At 42.9% G+C, this 18679-nt stretch overlaps 1 protein-coding gene across 1 annotated transcript; it reads left to right on the top strand.

Moving 5' to 3' along the window:
- The first annotated feature begins 9145 nt into the window (after positions 1–9145).
- LOC115204233 (procollagen C-endopeptidase enhancer 2) lies at positions 9146–13947 on the top strand. Its single transcript, XM_029769634.1, has 9 exons — positions 9146–9358; positions 10710–10818; positions 10918–11176; positions 11328–11452; positions 11650–11786; positions 12242–12624; positions 12721–12798; positions 13166–13336; positions 13489–13947. Exons 1-9 carry the CDS (start codon positions 9255–9257, stop codon positions 13617–13619), a joined length of 1497 nt encoding a protein of 498 aa, XP_029625494.1. The 5' UTR covers positions 9146–9254; the 3' UTR covers positions 13620–13947.
- Positions 13948–18679: the final 4732 nt, after the last annotated feature.

The following is an 18679-nucleotide window of genomic DNA, read 5'->3' as shown; positions in this document are numbered from 1 at the left end:
TTCAAGGGCAGCAGCCTGATGGGTGATACAAAATGGACTTTCTGTAGTTGGCCACTGTGTTTGAACTAGGTATTTGAACACATTGAAGTAATTTAAAGATGCCACCAATATATCCCTATCGCTAAGAATGCTGTTGTTTTATTGTCCTCCTCCCAGGTCCTCCACAGCTTGTTAGAGGGGGCATCCCTGACCCTCGCAGCAGGCCACACTCCAATGTGCCAGTCCTCAGTAGTATTGACATAATTCCTGGAATCTTACGCTCCAAATCCACAGGTCCAACAGGAAGTGGGACTTAGAGTAGATTAGAGTAGCTTGGGTCTTAGGTCAGATAAACCCAGTGTGGTGGCTGTGAGGGGCTCCACTAGGACTAACACATAGCTAAAAGACCTTGCCTCTTAAATCAAATCGTCTGTGTTCTCTCTTTCTGGAATTGCAAAACGAAGTGCAAAGTGTTTCTGAACATTACACTGTCTTTTCCATGTGCAGGAAGGGACTGAACTGCTGGACACTGGCCCAGTGAGCGAAGAAGCAGAGGGACTTTTCTTATATTGGCACTCTCACCTCCACCCACGGATGGACTCATGGCCAAATGGTTAGGGCATTGTGCCAGTCAACTGTACTTTCAACAGATGCCAGACTGTTCACCATTGGGCTAAAGAACGGACTCAAATGATTGTCTATTTCGTTGTTAGCCTAGCAGTAGAGACTTATAAAAAAAAAACTACCTATACGCTAGAATGCACTCATGTTAATCTCTCTTGAAAACCATAAATATCAAGCCTTTTATTTTAATATTTGCTTGGTTTGCTATTATCTGTTATGTGGTAGATCAGTGGTATTCAAACATTTTCAGCAGGGAGCCCATTTTCTTTCCACCAGAATTTCAATCCCCATTTTTTTTTTCCCCCCCCAAGAATTTCTTGCAATCCCACCCCAAATCTAATGACACAACCGTAAAATCGGTAAATTGAATTTTTTTCCGTGAACAAATAACCTTCAATTCATTGCATTTATATCTCTTATCAAAATGAAAAGAAACCAATAAATACATAAAATTGTCTTTCTCAAAACGGTTGTACAGTGCCTTCAGAAATGATTCATATCCCTTGAATTATTACACATTTTGTTATAGCCTGATTTCAAGATTGATTAAATAGCTTTTTTCTCACCCATCTACGCACAATACTCCATAATGTCAAAGTCAAAAAAAAATATTTTAACTTTTGCAAATTGATTGAAAATTAAATATGGAAATATCACATTTACAAAAGTGTTCACACCACTATTCAATATTTTGTAGAAGAACCTTTGGCAGCTCTGAATATTTCTGGGTAAGTCTGTAAGAGCGTTCCACACCTGGATTGTGCAACATTTGCCCATTTATTATTTTCAAAATTCTTCAAGCTCTATCAAATTGGTTATTGATCATTGCTACACAACCATTTTCAGGTCACGCCATAGATTTTCAAGTAGGCCACTCGGGAACATTCACTGTCTTCTTGGTATGCTACTCCAGTGTAGATTTGGCCTTGTGTTTTAGGTTATCGTCCTGCTAAAAGGTTAATCAATCTCCCAGTGTCTGGTGGAAAGTAGACGGAACCAGGTTTTCCTCTAGGATTTTTCTCTGTGCTTAGCTCCATTCTTTTTTTTTTATCCTGGAAAAACTCCCCAGTCCTTAACGATTACAAGCATACCCATCACATGATGCAGCCACCACTTTGCTTGAAAATATGGAAAGTAGTACTCAGTAATGTGTTGTATTGTATTTTCCCCCAAAATAACAATGTGTTTATGACAAAAAGTTAATTGTTTTGCAACAGGATCCAGTGGCCAGTGACAAAAAATATACATTTAATCCATTTGAATTTCAGGCTGTAACAAAACAAAATGTGTTATTCTAAAATTGATTACATAAAAAATGTTCCTCATCAATCTTCACAGAATACCCCATAATGACAAAGCGAAAACAGGTTTTTAGACATTTTTGCAAATGTATTAAACATAAAAAAACAGAAATACCTTATTTACATAATGATTCAGACACTTTGCTATGATAATTGAAATTGAGCTCAGGTGCATCCTGTTTCCATTGATCATCCTTAAGATGTTTCTACAACTGTGAAAAATTCAATTGATTGGACACTTTAATAAGGTCCCACAGTTGACAGTGAATGTCAGAGCAAAAACCAATCCATGAAGTCAAAGGAATTGTCCATAGAGGTCCGAGGCAGGATTGTGTCGAGGCACAGATCTGGGGAAGGGTACCAAAAAATGTCTGTAGCATTGAAGGTCCACAAGAATACAGTAGCCTTCATTATTCTTAAATGGAAGATGTTTGGAACCACCCAGACTCTTCCGAGAGTTGGCCGCCCGGCCAAACTGAGCAATTGGTGGAGAAGGGCCTTGGTCAGGGAGGTGACCAAGAACCTGATGGTCACTGTGACAGCACTTCCAGAGTTCCTCTGTGGAGATAGGAGCACCTTCCAGAAAGACAACATCTGCAGCACTCCACCAATCAGGCTTTTATTGTAGAGTAGCCAGACGGAAGCCACTCCTCAGTAAAAGGGACGTGACAGCCCGCTTGGAGTTTGCCAAAAGGCACCTAAAGGACTCTCAGACCATGAGAAACAAGATTTTCTGGTCTGAGGAAACAAAGATTGAACTCTTTGGCCTGAATGCCAAGCGTCATGTCTGGAGGAAAGTGACTGGGTGACTAGTCAAGATCGAGGGAACGATGAAATTAGCAAAGTTCAGAAAGATCTTTTAGAGCGCTCAGGACCTCAGACTGGGGAGAAAGTTCACCTTCCAACAGGACAACGACCCTAAGCACACAGCCAAGACAATGCAGGAGTGGCTTCAGGACAAGTCTCTGAATGTCCCAACCAGAGCCCGGACTTGAACCCCATCTCTGGAGAAACCTGAAAATAGCTGTGCATCGACGCTCCCCATACAACCTGACAGAGCTTGAGAGGATCTGCAGAGAAGAATGGGAGAAACTCCCCAAATACAGGTGTGCCAAGCTTGTAGTGTCATACCCAAGTAGACTCAAGGCTGTAATTGCTGCCAAAGGTGCTTCAACAAAGTACTGAGTAAAGGGTCTGAATACTTACGTAAATGTGATACTTCAGTTATACATTTTTCATAAATTTACTAACTTTTTTTTAAAGTATTTTTTGCTTTGTCATTATGGGGTATTGTGTGTAGATTGATGAGAGAAAAAAAATATTTAATACCTTTTAGAATGAGGCTGTAATGTAACAAATTGTGGAAAAAGTCAAGGGATCTGAATACTTTCCGAATGCACTTTATATATACAGTTGAAGTCGGAAGTTTACATACATCTTAGCCAAATACATTTAAACTCAGTTTTTCACAATTCCTGACATTTAATCCTAGTAAAAATGGCCTGTCTTAGGTCAGTTAGGATCACCACTTTATTTTAAGAATGTGCAATGTCAGAATAATAGTAGAGAGAATAAATTATTTCATCACATTCCCAGTGGGTCAAAAGTTTACATACACTCAAATAGTATTTGGTAGTATTGCCTTTAAATTGTTTAACTTGGGTCAAACATTTCGGGTAGCCTTCTACAAGCTTCCCACAATAAATTGGGTGAATTTTGGCCCATTCCTCCTGACAGAGCTGGTGTAACTGAGTCAGGTTTGTAGGCCTCCTTGCTCGCACATGCTTTTTCAGTTCTGCCCACAAATTTTCTATAGGATTGAGGTCAGGGCTTTGTGAAGGCCACTCCAATACCTTGACTTTGTTGTCCTTAAGCCATTTTGCCACAACTTTGAAAGTATGCTTGGGGTCATTGTCCATTTGGAAGACCCATTTGCGACCAAGCTTTAACTTCCTGACTGATGTCTTGAGATGTTGCTTCAATATATCCACATCATTTTCCTACCTCATGATGCCATCTATTTTGTGAAGTGCACCAGTCCCTCCTTCAGCAAAGCACCCCCACAACATGATGCTGCCACTCCCGTGCTTTCATCTCTAGGAGACCGAATACATCTCCTTCCTGAGCAGTATGACGGCTGTGTGGTCTCATGGTGTTAATACTTGCGTACTATTGTTTGTACAGATGAACGTGGTACATTCAGGTGTTTAGAAATTGCTCTCCAGGATGAACCAGACTTGTGGAGGTCTACTATTTCTTTTCTGAGGTCTTGGCTGATTTCTTTTGATTTTCCCATGATGTCAAGCAAAGAGGCACTGAGTTTGAAGGTAGGCCTTGAAATACATCCACAGGTACACCTCCAATTGACTCAAATGATGTCAATGAGCCTATCAAAAACTTATATTGCCATGACATCATTTTCTGGAATTTTCCAAGCTGTTTAAAAGCACAGTCAACTTAGTGTATGTTAACTTCTGACCCACTGGAATTGTGATACAGTGAATTATAAGTGAAATAATCTGTCCGTAAACAATTGTTGGAAAAATTACTTGTGTTATGCACAAAACTATAGTTTGTTAACAAGAAAGTTGTGGAGTGGTTGAAAAACGAGTTTTAATGACTCCAACCTAAGTGTATGTAAACTTCCAACTTCAACTGTATATATATATTTTGAGGTTTGTGACCCCGACTTTGAATACCACTGAAGTAGAGTATGGATTTCCCCATGAGACCTGAGTTGGCTGGAAACAAAAGAATGTGGTGAAGAATATTGGGCAGAATGGTTGCTGGTTCGAATCCCCGAGCCAACTAGGTGAGAAATCTGTCAATGTTCCCTTGAGCAAAGCATTTAGCCCTAATTGCTTCTGGATAAGAACGTCTGCTAAAATGTCAATATCTAACCATTTTGTATAAAAAAATTCTGCGTCTCAAGTTCATTGCTCCCTCAGTGTCTATGATCCAAATCTAAACACAATACTTCCCAGAAGACGTGTGGTGACCTGGCCTATTTACTGTTTATATCCATAATGTTCACCCTCCTTCTCATAATTATGGACACCACACTGTCTACTTTAGTGTCCGTTTACTGTTTCTCTTTGCCTTGGACATTTCTCTGAATAACCTGACGCACCCATTACTCCGTATTGTGGAAGTTTATTTATTTACTATCAAATGAGGAGAGAAACTTATCACACAAGTCAGAGTTATACTAAATCTTTAATAATAAGAGCTTTGCAATAGCAATGGCATTTAGACGAATCACCGTTTCTGATGATCCGTTGTAAAAGCCCCAAGACAAAAGTACAAAGGTCTTTTATAGCCAAGATACACCCCTTTCAACCTACTTGACGAACAACAGATATATAGAATGGGTCACAAGGTGAGACTTTTTAAATGAGAAAGGAGTATCCCGTAGCCAGATAGCATTCGCTATAAATTATCATTCAGTTTGGTTCCTAAGATGAGGTTCCAGGCCTCCCGGGTGGCGCAGTGCTAGCTGTGCCACCAGAGACTCTGGGTTCGAGCCCAGGCTCTGTTGCAGCCGGCCGCAACCGGGAGGCCCATGGGGCGGCGCACAATTGGCCTAGCATCGTCCGGGTTAGGGTGGGTTTGGCCGGCAGGGATATCCTTGTCTCATCGAGCACTAGCCACTCCTGTGGTGGGCCGGGCGCAGTGCACGCTGACCAGGTCTCTAGATGTACGGTGTTTCCTCCGACACATTGGCTTCCGGGTTGGATGCTCGCTGTGTTTTAAGAAGCAGTGTGGCTTGGTTGGGTTGTGTTTCGAAGGACGCATGGCTCTCGACCTTCGCCTCTCCAGAGTCCGTGCGGGAGTTGTAGCAATGAGACAAGACAGTAACTAATAACAATTGGATACCACGAAATTGGATACCACCCCTTTTTCTCCCCAATTTCGTGGTATCCAATTGTTAGTAGTTACTGTCTTGTCTCATCGCTACAACTCCCGCACGGTCGAGTTGGTGTTTTTGTTCTATGAGTACCAGGAACGAGATCGGAACCTCTTTTTTAAGAGGTTCCGATCTCGTTCCTGGTACTCATAGAACAAAAACACCAACTCGACCAATGGCATAAATCAATTGTCAACTCCAGACACTACCACACACATCCCCCAAGGCCAAAGGAGGGAGTGACTGGCGCACAGACATTGTGGAAACCAGTAATTGGTTCCCCATTAATCACACCATCCCTTCACATGGTTTAAGAATAGGTAAAGATACATTCACATATGAAGACAATGTTCCCTCCTGTCCTCTTCCCTTTCTGATATTCTGCATAGCACCAGGGACATGTGAAAGACAAGCCTGACCTCTCCCCTCTCTTATCTGCATATTATGTAGTGGACACTGATCTTTTTTAAGCAGGAGTGAATGCTTTGGAGTGAAACCACCAGGAGAGAGAAGAGATTCGGATTTCTTAATTTCTAGCTTTTTTTGTACTTTTGGGATTATATGTGTATTGTTATCGTATTGCTAGATATTACTGCACTGTTAGAACTAGAAACACAAGTATTTCGCTGCACTGTCACGTCCTGACCATAGAAATATGCTATTTTCTATGGTAGAGTAGGTCAGGGCGTGACAGTTTTTCTTCTTCTATGTTTTCTATTTCTATGTTCAGGTTCTAGTTTTGTATTTCTATGTTGGGGTTTTGTTTGGGATGATCTCCAATTAGAGGCAGCTGGTCCTCGTTAGCTGGTCCTTAAGTAGAGTTTTTTTCCCCACCTCGGTTTGTGGGAAATTATCTTTGAGTCAGTGTATGTTTCACCTCTGCGTCACGGTTTGTTGTTTTTGTCATTCAGTTTATTTATGTATTGCATAGTTTCAGTGTAAATAAAATGTGGAACGACACACACGCTGCACTTTGGTCCGCTTCTCCTTTCGACAACCGTGACATGCACCTGCGATAACATCTGCAAATATGTGTACACGACCAGTAAACTTTGATTTGATGGTTTATGATTCTTCTGGGAACAGCAGTTGCAGTTTGTCACCCTCCTCACTCATTCTTCATGGAAGGCTGTTGTCCATTTCATGCATCTCTCTCTATCGTTCCTTGACGCATCTCTTATTGAATATCCTTTTTTTCCCCCAATTAGTTCCAGAGATGTTTTGAGTGTGCAGGGGGGATTGAAATAAACATGACTCAATCTACATCATAAATACTTGGCACTGTTGAGTATCCCTTGGTTGTAGTGGCACTTAAACTATCTCATTCTCCCACCCTCTTCGTTCCATCGCCTCAGTTCATGTCTTGTTCTCTGCTCCAAGAACCTTTCTTTCCATCCAGCCCTCCCTCTCCCACCACAGACTGATAATGCCCCATTGCTGGGATGTGTGTCTATCATGATGGACTGTTCTGGAATCCTGGCAGAGACAGAGGTCTACACCCATGGACTCCAGCCAGGTGTTAGGGTTACTCATACTCCTACAGTCCAGCAGCCCTTAAACACAGACACCATCCGCCCCCCAAGCGGACTCACTCTGCAAGTCACCACATTCCTGCACTCTCTGACTCTCAGAGGAGGCTGGTGGGAGGAACTATAGGAGGACTTGCCCATTATAATGGCTTGAATGGAATAAATGGAATGGTGTCCAACATGTGGTTTCCATATGTTTGTGTTTGAGACTCTTCCATTTATTCCATTCCAGCCATTACAATGAGCTCCTCCCACTTGCCTCCACTGCTGCCTCACATGCAGATGTAGTATCTTAATTTGAGCCAGTTTGCATCAGCAGGAAAATAATCCTGCGGCAACAGGAAATGTGAGTTTTTATGTGAATTACAATTAACTGACATTTTTTTTGTAGGGGTTGATACATTTTTCATTTGGGCAAATCAAGTCTGACATTTTAAAGTGGAAATTACAAACTTTAAAGCCTTTTTAAACCTTTAATACGCTACAAATGAGCATTTCCTGTAGTGTAGGAAAATTCTCAGCAACAAAAGAGGTGTCAAATTAAGCTCCTACATCTGCACAAAATTCAGCAGACACTGACTTGGGAGTCCAAGGCAAGCTAATGAGCCGCCGTTCCATAGCATTGTTGATAAGAGGGCACATCATAACATAATTACAGAACCATAACATTTCAAGCTGACCCCTGGCTCTAGCTAGCTTATATAAATCAATCAGTAAGTCATGAATCCATGTTAAAATGAGAGACCATCTGTCTATGACTAGGGGATGTGAATGTATATGGGGGATGTGAAGGCATATGTCAATGCCCCTCCTCTGGGCTCCCCTGGGCTTTGATCATGGTTATACTGCTCTGTCCCCCTGAATGAGGCTGTTTTTATGGTCTGTATGAAACTGCATTCCCTCTACAGGCCCCAGCCGAGCGATGTGGGTTCAAGGGCCATCATGGAAAACACTCCCCCAGCCCTCTCTGGAGTGTTGTGCCCTATCTCGTTGCATTGTGGGGGCAGATAAAGCCCCTCTAACTGGGAGTCTGTATGTGGAGCTCTAGGGGGCTGCAGATACTGGGTGTAGCTTTACATTCTTCCGACTTTGGAATGTTGCTTAGATAAAGCTGTTCTAATTGTCAATGATATTCATGAATATCAAAAATGTCATGAATTTGATCTAATTACATTGATCTAATTACATCAGTCGAGGTACATTCTTAGAAGAAAAAGTGGTATCTAGAACCTAAAAGGGTTATTTGGCTGTCCCCATAGGAGAACCCTTTGATGAACCCTTTTTGGTTCCAGATAGAACCATTTTGGTTCCAGGTAGAATCTTTTCCACAGATGGTTCTACATGGAATCCAAAATGGTTCCACCTGGAACCAAAAAGGGTTCTAACTGTAACCGAAAGGGTTCTCCTATGGGGACAGTGGAAGAACCCTTTTGGAACCATTTTTTCTAAGAGTGGTCACTGGTCAGATGGCCGTACTGGAATGTAAAGAGAAGTGACCTTGGTTGTAAAGGTGCAGTTCTTTATGCCTTCTAATAAATCCATTGCACAAACATTTGTCCAGCCAACTTGTGGGAAGTTAGTCTCTGTTGCTCTCTTTTAGTTCTCTCTTTCCTTTGAGCCCCCCCCCCCCTCTGTTACATTGAGGCAAATGTTAACATTGAGACAGCATCTGGTTCTAATTAAACACTCCCCTCCCCCTTGCGTTGTCTCCCCGTCATGACTCCTTCTAGTTCCTTCTACCCTCTTAGCATCTCTCTATTTCTCTCTATTTCTCTCTATTTCTCTCTCTCTCTCTCTCTCTCTCTCTCTCTCTCTCTTCCTGTGGCTCCCTCCCCACGCCCTCCATCTCTCCCCACTCTTTGCTCCCGTCTCTTTCTTCTGGTTTGCCCTCTTACTGTGTCTGCTTTCGGCATCATGAAGTGTGAGGATTGTATCTGGGGTCTTTCTGTTCTCCTGGCTCTCTGTTTAGGATGGGCACAAGGCCAGAGCCAGAGCCAACCAGGGACTAACTACACCAGGTAGGGAATATGGGTGTATGAGGTTGTTGGTGTGTGTGTAATGTCTGTTTGCAAGAGGCTTTACAGTGATGGCTCCATTTGGGCAATATCCACAAGGGATGCACTTTACATTATATATATGGTTCACAATATACCATAGCCGTTTCTAGAGAGTGCACAGAGCACTTTTGTTAGTGTGCCATGTTCAGATTTCACGCAGTGTGCTCGGAACTCCCTATCTGAGCTTCCTGCATGTGTATATTTGCTTGGGGGTATGGCAGTGTTGTTGTGGTTGTGACTGACTGGTCCATGATGTTGATGTGGTTGAGGTCCCCCAGATGTTAATGCTTTGGGGTCTGTCTGTATGTGCCTGTGTGGGGTTGGATCAGGACTGCTCTGACTGGACATCTAGGCTCTCATCAGCTGGTCACTCTCTCTGCTGGGGTTCTGCATGTCTGAGCTCTGGAAAAGTTATTTGGTCCTCAGGTTGGAATAATGGTAATTGACTGGTTTTCTAAACAAGTGGCCAATGAGAACAACGTTTGTTTAGTTTCTTGTTGAGAATGTCTTTATTTAGCTTTTTTGACAGTCCATAAAAGGAATGACTTATTTTGCTTCAGCCCAGTTGATAAGACCCAGCTGTTAGAAGTGCACCCAGCAGCTCTGTCTCCTGTACAGACAGTCTCCAATGTGACTGTCCCCATGACTTTCTGTGAAGCCTCTGGCATAAAATAATATATTTATCCATGAAAGTATTCTGGCAATAGGCTAGTTTTGGGATTTTTCCGTTGTATAAAGCAAGCTTTGTGTTATTTTGAAAAAGGAGTTTGGATTAGATTTTGGAGCAGACATGGACATGCCAGGGTTAGAAACTGGGACAAGCAGAAGGGAGAAATTAAAACACACATTTAAGGGGAGGTCTCCTTGAGGAAGCTCCAGTCAAGGACACCATAACCCCCACCAACTTAGTCCCCATCCTGTCAACCCCCACCCCCCTAGTCAAGGACACCATAACCCCCACTATCTTTGTCCAGTCCCCATCCTGTCTATACACCCCCCCCCCATACTCCCAATTCTCATGAAACCAGTGTGCCAAGCGGAAGCATTATCATTGGGGTGCCTCAGGGATTTAGAGATTTTCTGTTGAGGAAGTGAGTCACAATACTTGTACGTCAGGATGTGTGTGTGTGTGTGTGTATGATTGCCTGTCTGTGTGTGTGTTTGTGTGTGTGTGTGCGTGCGCATGTGTGTGCATGTGTGTGTGCACATGCACGAGAGTCACAAACTCAAGGTTAATGTATTATATACAGCATATGATAAACGCTGGCTAATGCTTACCACAACACTGGGTTCCCACCCTGCTCTCTCTCAGGCCTGTGTTTCACTGTGGAGGAGACATGGCTGCAGACTCAGGCTTTGTGGGCAGTGAAGGATTTCCAAGCTACTACAAACCCAACAGCAAATGTACCTGGCGTATTACAGTGAGTCACTAGCCCTGCACTATATATCACTCCTCCATTACTCTGAATGTTGCCTACAGACTGACTTAAAGCCTTTTCTGCCCTCTCTCTGAACTCCAGGTCCCAGAAGGCAATGTGGTTATGCTCTCCTTCCGCATCTTCGACATGGAGGCCGACGCCATGTGTCGCTATGACTACCTGGATGTGTACAATGGCCACTCCAACATGGTGCAGAAACTGGGGAGGTTCTGTGGAACGTTCAGGCCGGGTGCTCTCATCTCCACCACCAACACCATGATGCTGGAGATGGTGTCTGACTCTGAGACTGGAGGGAGGGGCTTCCTTGCTTACTTCAATGGAGGAAAACCACATGTGGATGGTGAGCTTTACACTATAACTTGGGCTCTTTTCTAAGGAACAACACCTTTCTAATTTCCCATGTCCATTAGCTCACTGTAACAAAGGCTAATACCAATGTCAAATCCTGTATTCACTTGATTATTTATTGATCTGGTTATGAATAATTTCAGATCACCAATTCTGTGGAGGCAAGATGACAAAAGCCCAGGGTGAAGTAAAAACACCCAACTGGCCTGAGAAGAATTACCCAGCAGGCATCAGCTGCTCCTGGCTCGTCACAGTAGAGCCTGACCAGGTCATTCCTTACCCACGATGCTCAGATTTTCATGCTCCTTATTCTGCATGGACTTCTGCAAATTATGCTGTCATTGTGTTGCACAAACCACAGAACTGAATGTGCACCTAAATGCATAAATATATTGGAGATTCAAGCAACATTCATAATGAGTAATGTTGTATTTGTCATTCTGCTTATTTCTGTCTGTGGGTTAGGTGATTGAGGTGAAGTTTGATAAGTTTGATTTGGAGTCAGACAGTTACTGCCGCTTTGACTATGTGGCCTTCTTCAACGGTGGAGAGAAAGATGACTCTCGACGCATTGGAAAGTACTGTGGAGACGTCAGCCCCCAGTGAGTGGTACAAGAATGTACTCTGTTTGTGTGTTTGTCTGACTTCATGTGTTTGCGCTTATATTTATCTGTGGTCTTAGTCTATGATGATAAACAGATGTTGGATCTTAATTTGATCACCCTGTTGCAGGAGAACTTTCCTTCAATGCAGTGAATTTGAGGTTTAAAAAGGCTTCTGAAGTTTATAATTTACCCTTTGAAATTTCAGACTTAATTTTAACTTAATTAAGAAAAATTTATCAATCCCTACAAAAAATGTTTATTAGTTTTAATCCACATAAAAATTCACCTTTCCTGTTATTGCAGGATTATTTTCCTGCAGTAGAAACTGGCTAAAATTAAGATCCTACACCAGTATGTCTGTTTGTTTTTGGCACTTCCTTTAGCTGCGAGCATACATCTCACTGTACTCCACTCTGATCCAATCCTCCCCCTGTATCACTCTTCGCCCACAGAACCATTGTGACCAATGGGAACGTGCTCCTTGTGCAGTTTGTGTCTGACCTCAGCGTGACATCCGATGGCTTCATGGCCAGTTACACCAGCGTCCCCCGTGGATCCAGAACCCCCACAGTAGACAACACAGGATCAGGACCTCGTATAGAGTCAGTCCCCAGGAGGCCTGCAGTCAAACCCATCCTACCTGAGAGAACAGTCATCACAACCACCACCACCACCACCAAGCCACCCACTACAGACAGATACCAGGCCCCCTCAACCCCACAGCCCAAGGAGCACACTGTCAAACCCAAACCAGTCAAACCAGTCAGGACCCGCCCACCCAATAAGCCAGGCTCAGACAGGACCAGAGTGACTAGACCAGACGGAAAGAGACCAGGTAAGAGAAGCTGAAGCACTGGTTTAGCAAGAGCTGAGTTTATATAGACATAAGTTTGTGTGACCTATGTGTGTTAACAATGTTTGTATTTTCTAGTTCCCCTGAACCCACTGTGTGCAAAGGAATGTAAGAGGGATGGAAACATCAAGAGCAGTTTCTGTGCCAGCGAATTTGGTGAGTTCCACTAGACAGCAGCATCATTGCCAAATAAAACATATATTTTGTATGATTATTGGATAGAGAGAGGTGAAAGGTAGAAGAGAGAGAGAGAATGTGGAAAGGGCAGTGGGTCAGATTTGAACCCATGCTGGCAGCAGTACATGGAACATGTGCTCCAGCAGGAGTAGCTTAGACCACTCCAGACTGCTGGGTAGCCAAATTTATCAAGTTTAACAATTTGTACCATCATTACACAGCAATTCTGAGTTCACAGCAAGTTCATCGCATTTCTTAGGCAATTAAACACAGCAGTCACACCATAAACAGTACATAAACACAGCTACACCAGTGCACATCTAATCTATCTATCTCTCTCTTTCAGTGATCACGGGTAAGGTGACAGCGCTGACCCCTGGTCCTCAGGGCAGTGTCTATATCGGTGTGTCTCTCATCAAGGCCTACAAGGCTGGCCGGCTGACCATCACCCAGGCTGGAGAGAACATGTCTGTCAAACTGGTGTCAGCCTGCAAGAAGTGTCCTGTCATCCGCAGAGGTACCCTATTTTTCTTCCCAGTCAATCTGACTAGCATGCACAATATTTTGCACGCACAAATGCATACACACTGCTGACTTTCAATTCTGTTGTGTCATCATAGACAGTATTGTCGGATTGCCTAGTACATTTATTTTTAATCTATTTCTCAGGAATGCCCTACATCTTGATGGGCCATGTGGATGAGGATGGGCGTGGCACAATGGCTCCTGGGGCTTTCACTGCCCTATACAAGGCCCCATATCACAAACTGCTGACCAATATCAACAACCAACCATGCTAACCTCACACCACAGTCCACCAATCAGGGGCCAGGAAATTCAGTCTCATGCATGGATACCTTGATAACCAAGGTTATGGTGCCAAAAAATTATCCTTACCGAAACGGAATGGTCTTGTTTTTTAATGTTTGATGACACTAACTTAATTTCTGAAAACTCCTTTCATGGGTTTCTCACTGCTTCAGATTAAATGACAAGCATCACACAGCAACAGTTTTACCCACCTCATAATAGGGCTATATATGGTATTATTTTTGTAGTTTTATACACATGCAAATGTCAGGCCTTAAATGTGTAATTTATGTTTCTAAATAAAGGATTTATAACACATGGTGTTGGTTGTAAATATTTATTACATTGACTTTATATTATTTACAGCAACACAATGATGGTATGCCACCTAGTGGTCAGATTTACAATAGCGTAGACCTTCCAATGACAAAACAGGTGCCACCACCCTCTCAAAGAATTAGTATACACAGTTACTTGCTACAATTCAGTAATTTAGGACTAGATTCAATCAGATCAAGCGTTAACTGACAATAGACACCTGCAAAGATGCGGTAAAGAGGTCAATGGAACGCAGACCGTAGGGGATAGAAGAAGGACCTCGAATTGGCACACATTAAACAGATCTGATCAAACAAAGTGGATATTCGTATAGATTGAAATACACTTATAAACAATAATCTAATCTAGGCTAATTTTGCTGGGGGGTAATAAGGAGATTCGGGATCTTTCCCCCACGCATTTCCATGGCAATTCCATTGTTTTGGTCGAGTTCCAAGACCTCTTTACCGCATCTATAATGGCTATTTTGGCTGTGTTTTAGGTGGAACTGCATTGGAGCCTTCAAATCGGTGAGCAGATAATGTAATAATGTATAATGGCGCCAGAGGAGATGGCTGCCGTTTTACGGGCTCCTAACCAATTGTGTGTGTTTTTTCACGTTATTTGTAACTTATTTTGTACATAATGTTTCTGCCACCGTCTCTTATGACCGAAAGAGCTTCTGGATATCAGAACAGTGATTTCTCACCTCGTACTTGACGAAGATTTTTTCTTTAGCAAGTCGGACGCAAAGGATTTACTTCAGACACCAGACAAGGCCCAAATCCCTGTCATTCACATGAAGAAGAGACAAAGATATAGGGGTCGTAGGTCGGGGTGCCTTATAAGAATCCGACGGCGAGTGGGTAACCCGCCTCTACCATCAGTCCTATTAGCCAACATGTAATCATTGCATAATAAACTGGATGAGCTCCGATCCGTGCATCGGCAAAAGATAGAACAGCTGCCTCCGGTAAGACAAGGGGTGGCGGTCTGTGTCTATTTATAAATAACAGCTGGTGCACAAAATCTAATATTAAGGAAGTCTCGAGGTTTGCTCGCCTGAGGTAGAGTATCTCATGATAAGCTGTAGACCACACTATTTACCAAGAGAGTTTTCATCTATATTTTTTGTAGCTGTCTATTTACCACCACAAAAACCGATGCTGGCGCTAAGACCGCACTCAACGAGCTGTATAAGGTCATAAGCAAACAAGAAAATGCTCATACAGAGGCGGCGCTCTGTGTCCGGGGACTTTAATGCAGAGAAACTTAAATCCGTTTCACCTAATTTCTACTAGCATGTTAAATGTGCAGCCAGAGGAAAAAAAACTCTAGACCACCTTTACTCCACACACAGAGATGCGTACAAAGCTCTCCCTTGCCCTTCATTTGGCAAATCTGACCATAACGCTATCCTCCTCATTCCTGCTTACAAGCAAAAACTAAAGCAGGAAGTACCAGTGACTTGCTCAATACGGAAATGGTCAGATGACGCAGATACTAAGCTACAGGACTGTTTTGTTAGCACAGACTGGCTCAGTTGGTAGAGCATGGTGTTTGCAACGCCAGGGTTGTGGGTTCGATTCCCACGGGGGACCAGTACGGAGAAGTTTTTTAAATGAAATGTATGCATTCACTACTGTAAGTCGCTCTGGATAAAAGCGTCCGCTAAATGACTAAAATGTAAATGTAATATGTTCCGGGATTCTTCCAATGACATTGAGGAGTACACCACATCAGTCACTGGCTTCATCAATAAGTGCATCGATGATGTCATCCCCATAGTGACTGTACGTACATACCCCAACCAGAAGCCATGGATTACAGGCTACATCCGAAATAAAGGATAGAGCTGCCGCTTACAAGGAGCGGGACTTTAACCCGGACGCTTATAAGAAATCCTGCTATGCCCTCTGACGAACCATCAAACAAGCAAAGTGTCAATACAGGACTAAGATTGACCAACTTGCAAGTGTCTGCGCTGACCAACTGGCAACTGTCTTCACTGATATTTTCAACCTCTCCCTGACCCGAGTCTGTAATACCAACATGTTTAAAGCAGACCACCATAGTCCCTGTGCCCAAGAACACCAAGGTAACCTGCCTAAATGACTACCGACCCGTAGCACTCACGTCTGTAGTCATAAAGTGCTTTAAGGCTCACATCAACACCATTATCCCAGAAACCCTAGACCCACTCCAATTTGCAAACCGCACCAACAGAACCACAGATGACGCAATCTGTATGGCAATCCACACTGCCCTTTCCCACCTAGACAAAAGGAACACCTACGTGACAATGCTATTCATTGACTGCAGCTCAGCATTCAACACCATAGTGCCCTTAAAGCTCATCACTAAGCGAAGGAACCTGGGACTAAACACCTCCCTCTGCAACTGGATCCTGGACTTTCTGATGGGCTGCCCCCAGGTGGTCAGAGTAGGTAACAACACATCTGGCACGCTGATCCTCAACACGGGGGCCCCTCAGGGGTGCGTGCTCAGTCCCCTCCTGTACTCCCTGGTCACCCATAACTGCATGGCCAAGCACGACTCCAAAACCATCATTAAGTTTGCAGACGACACAACAGTGGTAGGCCTGATCACCAACAACGATGAGACAGTCTCTAGGAAGGAGGTCAGAGACCTGGCAGTGTAGTACCAGACAGTTGTGAAGAGGGCACGACAATGCCTCAGAAGAATGAAAATATTTGGCAATGGTCCTCAGATCCTCAACAAGTTCTACAGCTGCACCATCGAGAGCATCCTGACTGGTATGGCAACTGCTCGGCCTCCGACCGCAAGGCACTACAGAGGGTAGTGCATACGGCCCAGTACATCACTGGGGCCAAACTTCCTGCCATTCAGGACCTCTATACCAGGCGGTGTCAGAGGAAGGCCCTAGAAATTGCCAAAGACTTGAGTTACCCTAGTCATAGACCCTAGTCATAGCTCTCTGCTACCACACGGCAGGCGGTACCAGAACACCAAGTCTAGGTACGAAAGGCTTCTTAACAGCTTCTACCCCCAAGCCATAAGACTCCTGAACAGCTAACCAAATGGCTACCCAGACTATTTGCAAATTGCTAGCCCCCCATTTTACGCTGCTGCGACTCTCTGTTTATTATCTATGCGTAGTTATCTATGCGTAGTTTACCTCTACCTACACGTACAGTACCAGACAAAAGTTTGTTCACACCTACTCATTCCAGGGTTTTTCTTTATTTTTACTATTTTCTACATTGTAGAATAATAGTGAAGACATCAAAACTATGAAATAAAACATATGGAATCATGTGGTAACTAAAAAAATTATTGTTAAACAAATGAAACTATATTTTATATTTGAGATTCTTCAAAGTAGCCACTCTTTGCCTTGATGACAGCTTTGCACACTCTTTCTCTATGGAAAAGTGAGACTCTTACGAACATGTACATGTTGGTTGTTTTGCTCTGGGCTGTAACCTGGTCTCAGAGCATTTTGTATTATTCTGTACGTAAAGCCGAGACACTCCATTTAGTATGATACTGTATGTTACGTTTCATATGGTATGTATTAATTTGTGGATGTCCATCATCCATTTCATACAATATGTTCAGAATTTGCAAAACATATTATATTACGAATTACGAATTTGTTGTTGCTAACGTTCGCTAAGTGGCTAATGCTAACATTAGCTAGGTGGCTAATGTTACCTAGGCTAGGGAGTTAGGGTTAGGGGTTAGGGTTAAGGTTAGGAGTTAAGTTAAATGGTTAAGGTTAAGGTTAGTGTTAGGGGAAGGGTTAGCTAACATGCTAAATAGCTGCGTAGTAGCTAAAAAGTAGTAAGTAGTTGAAAAGTTGCTCAATAGCTAAAATTGTCCGTGATGAGAATCAAACACACAACCTTTGGGTTGCTAGACATTCACGTTATATGACCAACCACTCTCATTTAATTTTTGCCTTAAGTAACCTTTTGTCTTATGTAACCATACCAAACATAACATATCATACTAATTTGAGTGTCACGAATATGTTAGGTCTATGAGACCAGGTTGTGCTCTAGGACACCTTCAAGCCTCACAAGACTAGTCTGAAGGTATCCCGGTACCAAAAATGGGTTAAATATGGGTAAAAAATATGGGTAAAAAAAACTAGAAATAATTTCCTTATCTTTCTTATAGCTCTCAGATATAGGACCTACCCTTTAAAAAAAACTTCCTTTTGATTTATTTTTTGACTCTCTGTTTATCCATGTATGAAACTGTGTTTCTATGGACTTATACCAGTAAGGCATATTCAATGTTTCATCCACCAAAAAATGTATACCTAAAGCATCCTAAAATCCAAAATCAAATAGCTAAATTATCCTTGGTTGGGCGATTTTGGTTCGGAACATTTTAAGGATTAAAAACCAAGGAGACCAGTCATATTATCCATGGCTGCAGTTACAGTATACTGTCAACATAATGCTATGATAATGTGTGTTAACATAATGTCTGCGTAATGACATTGCACACATCATAACTGTTATAAACACATTTGAGACAGTTCACATTTACATTTGGGTTGACCGTTTATTGTAAACACTGGTTGCTTTTGTCACGTCTAATCCCGCTCCCCCGCTCCAGTGCTCGACATCGCCGGTCTACTAACCACCGGCCCTGGCAACCCATCATTATGCACACTTGGCAACCATCATTACGCACACCTACGCCCCATCGTTAGGCACACCTGGACTTTGTCACT

The sequence above is a fragment of the Salmo trutta genome, chromosome 12, assembly GCF_901001165.1.
Source record: "Salmo trutta chromosome 12, fSalTru1.1, whole genome shotgun sequence".
Lineage (NCBI taxonomy): Eukaryota > Metazoa > Chordata > Actinopteri > Salmoniformes > Salmonidae > Salmo > Salmo trutta.
This window is presented reverse-complemented; position numbering and strand designations above follow the sequence as displayed.

Excerpts from the sequence above, each read along its gene's own strand:
- LOC115204233 (XM_029769634.1), top strand. The coding sequence starts at position 9,255 with ATGAAGTGTGAGGATTGTATCTGGGGTCTTTCTGTTCTCCTGGCTCTC. Across the intron at positions 9,359-10,709 it reads CCAGGGACTAACTACACCAG|GCCTGTGTTTCACTGTGGAG; the intron begins GTAGGGAATATG and ends GCTCTCTCTCAG. Across the intron at positions 12,799-13,165 it reads TTTCTGTGCCAGCGAATTTG|TGATCACGGGTAAGGTGACA; the intron begins GTGAGTTCCACT and ends TCTCTCTTTCAG.